Raw genomic sequence first — 9,837 nt, 5'->3', positions numbered from 1 at the left:
TTTTGTTGCTTGACGTCTGTCATTTTAACACTTTTCTGCTGGTGTTAATAAAGAGCACTATTTTTAGCAGAAATTATGGCCTCCCCATTCGCCAAAACGCTGCAATAATGTACACTCACCGGCCACTTTATTAGGTACACTGTTCAGTTGCTTGATAACACAAATAGCTAATCAGCCAGTCACATGGCCACAACTTAATGCAGTTAGACATGCAGAGGTGGTCAAGACAACTTGCTGAAGTGCAGACCGAGCATCAGAATGGGGGGGGGGAAAGGTGATTTAAGTGACTCTGAACGTGGCGTGGTTGTTTCAGAAACTGCTGATCTAATGGGATTTTCACGCACAACCATCTGTAGGGTTTACAGAGAATGCTCAGAAAAAGAGAAAATATCCAGTGAGCTGCAGTTGTGTGGACGAAAATGCCTTGATATGAGAGGTCAGAGGAGAATGGGCAGACTGGTTTGAGATGATAGAAAGGCAACTGTAACTCAAATAACCAAACAAAATCTCTGAGGAATGTTTCCATCACCTTGTTGAAAGAATTAAGGCAGTTCTGAAGGCATAAGGGGGTCCAACCTTTTACTAGCAAGGTGTACCTAATAAAGTGGCCAGTGTGTGTATATATTCCGTTTGTCACAGTAAAACCTGTCACTTAATTTATTCTAGTAGTAATGATCTCATGGGCTTCTGTTCTTCTATTTGCTATTGTTATCACATCACCTTTTATTTTCAAACAAAGTGTAAGATGAGTCCTTCATGTGCATGACTGTCTGCTCCATTGTCAGTTTGTGAACATAAAGCAAATCCTCTTGATCACTCACTTATAAAAATAATATGCAAATCCAGGTCATGATATATCGAATATGTAGCTGTAGTAAATATAGAAATAATGACTGATATTATTCAAAATGAGCATAACTATTTGTACAAATTTGAGAAGATCACAGTTTGTTCTAGAAACTATGAATGTCAACTTGTTCTGAAAGCTGTGAATATCTACGTGGGGGTTGGCGATCAAGAGATGGTAGGAGTGTCTATGGGGCTGTTTGAGGTCTGTGGTCTGTTTAGAGGGGGGGTGTAGTGTGTGAGAGCTGTTAACTTGAGATGTTCCCAACCCCAGTCCAGGAGACCACGTGCTCTGCATATTTTGTGTTTTCCCTGTTCTTAACACTCACAATCCAGCATTTAGTCAGTTAGTGGGTTGAATTGGAAGTGCTAGGTGAGTAGCGTTGGGGATCCAGACCTGGTTCCACTTTGGGAATTGGTTTTAAATTCCAAGTAAAATTTTGATTCCATTTATTGGTTTCCACAAATGCATTCAAACATGTTTCAAATACAAAGCCATGCTTAATGCAATAATAAATCTGTAAGGAGGCAGCTGTCTGCCAGGACCTGTGTATATTGCCAGATTTTTTTTCTTTTGAGAGGTTTTGCTATGGCATTAGCAGAAGATGAATTGTGGGAAACTCTCAAATTTGTAGTTCTACTATATGAAAGAAAACAAAAAGGCACTAGCACCTCACTAGCATATCCAGTAGAGTCAGCCTGTAATATTACTGTCTTGTTAGCAATGAGGGAAAAGATAACCATGGAGACAACTGAACTAGACAAGCATTTCTTAATATCATTATCTTACAGTGACAGCACACTATGTGAGCAAGGGGGTAGTGAGACAGAAAATACCAAAAACAAAATCAGTCTACCCAGCACAAGCAGGATCAGTGGTATCTGAAGAAATTAGAATCATTTTGCAAGAATTTGGCATAATAGATAAAATAATGGTGGTCACTGTTGCTAATGTTGCAACCATAGATGTGGCAAAAAAAGGCTACAATTCATGAACCACATAGTTTAAAGATGAAAAATAATGAAATTGTTTATATCTACATTTAAAAAAAAAAAAAACATACTGGAGTTAAGAACCAGAATCGTGCAGAATGAGGATTGAAATCAATGAAATTCAGACACATCCCCACACATAAGGGAAAGTATAAAATGTGCATAGTGTGAACTCAGAACTGGAAGTGGAAATGTGTTCTTTCACTCTCTCTTCAGACAGCAGGAGTGCGTGATGTGGCAGACAGTCATATTCATGATGAAGGAATTTTTCCTGCGGACCTTTGGGTTTAAACAGTACCTCAATAATATATAAAATCATTAAAAATCTTGTCGTTACAGGTAAAAAGATGTCCTTGACAGTGGTATATTATCCTAACGATGTACACTATATTGCCAATTCACCCACCCAAATCATTAAATTCAGGTATTCCAATCACTTCCATGGCCACAGGTGTATAAAACCAGGCACCACCTGTGCAACAAGTCCAGCTGTGTAATTTCCTCACTACTAAATATTCTGCAATATTATGTGTTCTCTGGAGTGACGTAACATACTTCTCCGTCTTGCTATCCGATGGATGACTCTAGGTTTGGCGGTTGCCAGGAGAACGGTACTTGTCTGACTTCATTGTGCCAAGTGTAAAGTTTGGTGGTGGGGGGATTATGATGTGGGGCTGTTTTTCAGGAGTTGGGCTTGGCCCCTTAGTTCCAGTGAAAGGAACTCTTAATGCTTCAGCAGACTGAGAGATTTTGGACAATTTCATACTCCCACCTTTGTGGGAACAGTTTGGGGATGGCCCCTTCCTGTTCCAGGATGACTGCGCACCAGTGCACAAAGCAAGGTCCATAAAGACATGGATGAGCAAGTTTGGTGTGGAAGAACTTGACTGGCCTGCACAAGTTCTGACCTCAGCTCGATAGAGCACCTTTGGGATGAATTGGATCGGAGACTGCGAGCCAGGCCTTCTCGTCCAACATCAGTATCTGACCTCACAAATGCGCTTCTGGAAGAGTGGTCAAAAATTCCCATAAACACACTCCTAAACCTTGTGGAAAGCCTTCCCAGAAGAGTTGAAGCTGTTACAGCTTCAAAGTATGGGCCGACATCACATTGAACCCTATGGATTAAGAGTGGGATGTCACTCAAGTTCATATGCGTGTGAAGGCAGACGAGTGAATACTTTTGGCAATATAGTGTATGTATTATGGGCATTGAAAGTGTTCCACAATATATTAATTTTAAGTACTTAGTTTGGCCAATAATATAATATTTTAATGTTTCAGTTGCTGGTTTATTTAACAGACTAACAGCCTGAACAAAATAATTGTGGGTTGCATTTTTATTCACCAACAGAACAATACAATTGTACAGAGCTCAGGGGGTTGGGTTGAAGTGGGGGCCTGCCGCCACTGCTCAAAATAATCTTATAGGAAAAAAGTTTGACCCTAAGAGGTTTCAGGGATCACATACTTTATTATGCTCCGGAATTGTCTACACATGTCTTGGAATAAGGCCCAATGAGTCAAATAAGCTATGAGATCTTACCAAAACATGCATGTAGTAAAATGAGTAACATTCAGTGGAAAAATGTACTGGACATATTAGTGGTGGTTTTTGAATGATCCCAGTCATTTTTCCCATAGACAAATCCATCTTAGCCCCAATGTTTCCAGTATCAGCATGACGATATGCCTTGTGGTCTGTATGTCTGTTTGAAGAGTTTAGGTGATTGGCTTTACCACATCAGATGGAAGCTTATTCCATCTTTAGACTTTGTCGGTTGATGTAGGTAGGACATGTTTTGGATCAGACTACATTTGTTGAATTGCTAGTTAAGAATTTCTTTTTTTATTTTTACAGAAAAGAATGATGTCCTGTTTGAAGGCTTCTCCTGCACTTCCCTACCAGCTCAATCCAAAAGACAGTCTGTTATTCAACAAATGCCATCTGGCACTCTCCATATGAGTACATCTGACAGACAAACACAGAAACAAAGCAAGGAGGGAAATCAGTACTGCTTGAAGTGTACTCTGCAGAGTACTTTATACCAGCACGTTCAGACAGTAGAGAGGCCTCAGTACTCAGTACATCTCAGAGTGGGGGATGAGTTTTAATCAGAGTTATCTCCTACAACACCATCGCATTCATACAGGAGAGAAACTGTACCACTGCTCAGAATGTGGAAAGAGTTTTACTCACCGGAGTTCTCTCTATCGACACAAGCGCATTCACACAGGCGAGAAGCCATATTGCTGCTCAGAGTGTGGGAAGAGTTTTAATCGACAGAGCTCTCTCAAACAACATCAGCGCATTCACACAGGAGAGAAGCCGTATCACTGCTCAGAGTGTGGAAAGAGTTTTAATCAACAGAATACTCTCCAAGAACACCAGCGCATTCACAGAGGAGAGAGACCTTATCAATGCTTAGAATGTGAGAAGAGTTTTATTAAACAGAGTCATCTCCTACAACACCAACGCATTCATACAGGAGAGAAGCCATATTACTGCTCAGAGTGTGGGAAGAGTTTTAATCAACTGAGTTCTCTCCATCAACATCAGCGCATTCACACAGGAGACAAACCATATTACTGTTCAGAGTGTGGAAAGAGTTTTACTTTACAGAGTAATTTCCAGCAACATCAGCTCATTCATACAGGAGTTAAATCATATCACTGCTTAGAGTGTGGAAAGAGTTTTAATCAGCAGAGTTCTCTCCTTCGACACCAGCACATTCACACTGGAGAGAAGCCATATCACTGTACAGATTGTGGGAAGAGATTTAATCGACAGAGCTCTCTCCAACAGCACCAGCGCATCCACACAGGAGAGAAGCCGTATCGCTGCACAGAGTGCGGGAAGAGTTTTAATCAGCAGAGTGCTCTCCAAGGACATCAGCGCATTCACACAGGAGAGAAGCCATATTGCTGCACAGAGTGTGGGAAGAGTTTTAGTCGTCAGAGTATTCTCCAACTACACCAGCGTATCCACACAGGAGAGAAGCCGTATCGCTGCACAGAGTGTGGGAAGAGTTTTACTTTAAAGAGTTCTCTCCAACGACACCAGCAGATTCACACAGGAGAGAAGCCATATTACTGTTCAGTGTGTGGGAAGAGTTTCAGGCATTCCAGTACTATGACAACACACAAGTGCACTACAAGCAGTGATGGAAATGGGCACTGAGTGTAACGTCATTGTTCCATTCCTCATTCTAGGAGTAAAAGTCTGCAGAGAATGGTCAAAATTACAGATAACTGGCAATAAAGGCAAAGTCCATCTTCCCAGTACATGAGCAGTTCAATGAATTTCATTAATAATATTAAAATATGGTGAAAACAATGTGAAACTCCACATTCAGCAATAATAAGTTATTTTCTAATTTACTGTATTACTGTAATTTACTGTGTTTTCTTTGCAATGATGGAAATTTTGACAAACATTTGACAGTGCGATTGACCCCTTGAATCACATTTTTGCTTCTTTGTGTCCTGCACAATAACTGTTTAATGTGAATGCTGCTATGAAGTAGACACTACCCTGAACATTGCTAAAGTGAAGTTTTTGCTTTACTGGGCAGAACTGAACATCTTTGTAAAGGAGACAAAGGATTATGAAGTCTTCAAGCTATATGAGTTATGTACTGGTGACCTCTCCTCAGTTTGCCTGTTGTATGGCCTATGTATGCCTGCATATGCAGCATAAAGTCACGTACAGACCACGTACAGCTATAAACATTGAACTATGAACTTTCCGTTACTTTCAGAAACTTTAACGACTATTGTTCTTTGTAATGCTTGGAGAGTGGTTGCTCCTTGAGAAGGATGCTGTGATGTGAAATGTTGGCATTTTTCTTGATTTTGACCTGGCCATCAAAAAAAAAACAAACATATTTTGGACATGAATGTGTAACTGGATAAAAGGTGACCATTTGGAGACCTTCAAGACCTTGGGTCTGACTAATAGTGACTTGTGCTGACTTTATTAGGATGGATATTTGAGACAGAACCAAACCAAAATTATGCTTTGCTCAGTTTTGTTTCTGCATCTTAGTAGTTTTATTTGCAGTGATGAACCAATATGTATATGTAATTCTATGTGTATTTTACATATAAATTGCATTAGGGATGTAACCATGATGGGAATTCTGGGCCACTATCTGATATTTTACATAGGCCAATGTCGAAATCGGATGTTTCACATTTGCATGTTTACATCCTGGGCATGCAAAACTGCTTTCGTTAAAGCCCACCACTGGATGCATCGGACCACATAGCTTATTATTATTATTTACCCCCTGTTAAGCTAATATCTCCTCGTGGTCTGCTAGTTGTCTGTACTGTGTGAAAGCTAGAGAAAAATAGCCCTGTGGATGGGAAATGGAAAAAAAGGTTTATAACATGCAACACATATTTCAGTCAGATGGGGCTTTCATGCTCATGTACAGGACATGGGGAAGAGGAGGGCTATGTGCTCCTATGTATTTAACTTGTATGTAAATAAGATGCATTGTCAAGAAGGAGGCATGGCAGAGAAACAGCCGAAGAGAAGATCTGAAGTACAAAAATTGAGAAACAAATTCTGAAATCAGGCAAGGGGGAGAGCCGTATTAACATCAGTGAAGCTTTTCAATGGTGCAGAGGCCTCTGAAAGTTGACGAGGCGAAAGTTGGCTTCATATTCACCAACTTCCCATTTCACCTTAAAAGGAGCAACAGTTACATTCACTTGACTCTTGTTTGGATTTTCCTGTTCCACCTTAAATTGTGCAGCAGTTATATTCTGAAGTCTCTTGTGTGAAGCTAGCAGAAAGAACCTTTCTTCAGCTTCATCAAAAGTTGACAGGAATGAAAAAAGAAAGAAAAAAAAATTGTTATCCACTGTTCAAAGAAAAACAATGATTTTACTTATGTAGCATCTTTCATGCATTAAAAAAGCAACTCTGAGAGATTCACAGTGAAAGTAAATAAAACGTCAATCATCTGTACAAAATAGTAAATCGCAAAGTAAAAACAATACAATTAAAAGCAATGAAATTCTTGCTTAGTAAAAATGGTAATAGTAAATAGAAATATTGAACAACTGAATACTATAAAGAAAATGTCTTTAAAAAATACATAAATTTGATTGCATTCAGCTACTTTTTAACACTAGCAACAAATGATTCCTGATGAGTAATCATTGGTAAAGAATTCCAGAATTTTGGTGCATAAAACAGAACGTTGCTTCACAAGTCTTTTGTGCTTCATCCTGGGAAAATGAAATAAATAGTACTTGATTTTAAAGCATGATTTGGAATTTTCTAATGTACATTCAGAGATGTATGTAGGTGCTAATCCATTAACAAATTTATAAACCAGTATTATAATTTATATTATAATAATAGTTTATATTATAATTTTTACATCAGTTCTAAATGGGACAGGCAGCCAGTGTGATGAAACTAAAACAGATTTAGATTTAAAACTTTAATTTAAAACTTTCAATTTGTCATTACCAGTTATGATAATTTCTTTTTCTTCATTTAATTGTCAAAATTATTGTTCTACAATTGCTGCTGCAAAGCTAACCAGCTGGAATTCACTATCATAAACATTAGCACATGGAACAAAACAATACTGACCTAAAGTTCTGTAAAACTGCAAAAAAAGTTAATGTTACCCACGTGTCAAGCAGAAACGGCAACCTTCTCATCCCTTTTCATGCCTTTTAACTTTCTTGAAGCTGAAGTATTTATCGCCAACTACTTGTTCAGATTTCCCCATTCCGCCTTAAATAGTGCAGCAGTTCATTCTCTGCTCAGGATGCCATTACTCCATTATATCTTTGCACAGATCATAGTTGTTGGCTGATATATTTACATTTAAAATGTTGTATACAGAACATTTTAAACATGTCAACCATTTCATGCACTGCTGTGTTTTTAGGAAAAAGAGGTCTGTTGTTTAAAACATTTAAGTTGGTGTTAAAATACTGTTTCTTCTAACATTCAGGTTCTTAACTCTTATTTGTATTGATACATTTTTTAAAAAAACATTTACAATTTCATCTATGTATAAACACAAACTGCAGGAAATAACTAGATCTACTGAATGTCCTTAGTTATAGATGAGGTTTGTAACATGCTGGTTAAATATGAGTGTTTTTAGGCATTATCAATATGGAAATTAAAATAACCAAAAATAATAATTTTATCATAGTAACACAGATAATAGTTCAGAGAAGAAAGTGAGTAATTTGGCAGATGGTAAACAGCAGCAGTACTGGCTAAATGTTTGGTCACACCAGCAAAACGGGAGATGTCACTGACTGAGTTTTCCATTCACAGTTGGGTCTGCCAGTCAAACAATGCCTTAATTTGCCACTTCAGAAACTAGTGCTCTTTCTCAGCAGCTGGAGCTCCTAATTCTCCTTAATCACTGATCTAATCATTTTTATAAAGCAAACTAAAAATAATAAAATAAATAATCAAAGTAAGAATGCACAAAACACAGTAAAACTGATGGAAAGAAGAACATGGCACTGAAACAAGGAACTAGAAATGTATGTATACAAGCTAATATAAAGTTACATGCTGGTAACTTTACAGGAGATGAGAAAAAAAAAACTAATTTGAATTAATGAACAGTTTCCTTTGGTCCATTAACCATGAGATGTTCACACATTGCTTAGAGCAGTTGCCATTTTCATATGATGGGAAAAAAAACAACAACATTTGATATGACAGTGATGCTATATTACACACATGTACAACTACAATTCACTGACATGCCACTGTTATAACATTGAGTCAGATGTTAAATCTTCTGTAATGCTGCCAAGAAGAAATCCACACCCTTTAAAATACTTCAAAAGTAAAGAGTAGATAAAAGAAATGAGAAGGTGCAATACTCAATGTTATATCAACATTATATACAGTATTCTTATTTGGCCATTTAGGAATTGTGGCTTCTTCTGTTTCCTGTGGAGTTGCCTCTGAAAGTACCATTGCAGACCACCATCTATCCAGTGAACAGTGACCCTTGTCAATTTCTCTTGTTCTCTCTTCCACTTATTTATACTCCATGTCTTCCTCTTCACTCCTTTCTACTCTTGACCTTTAGACATTATTTGATACATTTGACTACATTGATTATTTGAAGGATTAATATGAAAATAAGTTCCATATGGAAAATCAATCATTTAGTCAGTTAATTTGTAAATTCATAAAGTTAAATATGAAAAAAGACAATTTAAATGAACCCTCTGAAAACATTTATCACATTTCCTTCACAAACTGTTGTTTGTCTTTGTGTCTTTAAGGAGAAAGATTCAGAGGGAAGATGCAGAAACATGTCATGCATGGGCTCAATTCTCGTAAGGACTATATTTCCCCAAACCCCTTAGGAGATCTTACATCTTAAGAGATCACCTGATTACTGAGGTTACCTGTGTACTAATTCTCTTCACCTATGTGTTCTAAGTCATATGTCATGACTTGTTCAGTATATAGATATGTAAAGCCCAGGCTTTAGCTTAGCCAGATTGTGAGGTATTGCTTATCTTGTAGTGCTACTGATTGTTCTGGTTTATACCTCTTGTTTTAGCCCTCTGGGTATGGTTGCCTTTTTATACCTTATTGTTGTTTTGGATTTGACCCACACCTGTGTACTGACCACAATGTTAAAACCCTTTGTCTTGTTAAACCATTTATTAAAGCCTCATCTTTTGGTTTTTACCATGAGTTTGTCCCTTTCTGTTGCGTTACAAAACATCTGAACAGCATCATGGAGAAACGGACATCTATCCTGACTCAGTCCTTCATATCCTTTTCCTTAACATGCCTTCCTTAACACGATTTTCTTCCTTTTACTCTGCATCTGTTGCAGTTTGAAGTGTTGGTGTGAATGTTTTGGTTGCTGAGTCCTGTCCACCCCATTTTTAACAATTACTTTAACCCAGTATTTGCTTTAGAAAGAATATTCTAATAACTCCTGTATTGGAATTAGTGTTACTTAAAAATAA

At 37.8% G+C, this 9,837-nt stretch overlaps 1 protein-coding gene across 1 annotated transcript in view; it reads left to right on the top strand.

The window, feature by feature from the left end:
* LOC108435321 (zinc finger protein 345-like) overlaps positions 1 to 9,550 on the top strand; it is a 29,275-nt gene extending 19,725 nt beyond the window's left edge. Inside the window, exon 3 of the mRNA XM_037531885.1 lies at positions 3,908 to 9,550. Coding sequence (XP_037387782.1) covers positions 3,908 to 5,020 — 1,113 coding nt within the window. The 3' untranslated portion in view covers positions 5,021 to 9,550. The remainder of the gene's footprint in view (positions 1 to 3,907) is intronic.
* Positions 9,551 to 9,837: the final 287 nt, after the last annotated feature.

The sequence above is a fragment of the Pygocentrus nattereri genome, chromosome 20, assembly GCF_015220715.1.
Source record: "Pygocentrus nattereri isolate fPygNat1 chromosome 20, fPygNat1.pri, whole genome shotgun sequence".
NCBI classification, from domain to species: domain Eukaryota; kingdom Metazoa; phylum Chordata; class Actinopteri; order Characiformes; family Serrasalmidae; genus Pygocentrus; species Pygocentrus nattereri.
Note: the sequence above shows the minus strand (reverse complement) of the source record. Positions and strands in the feature narration are given on the sequence as shown.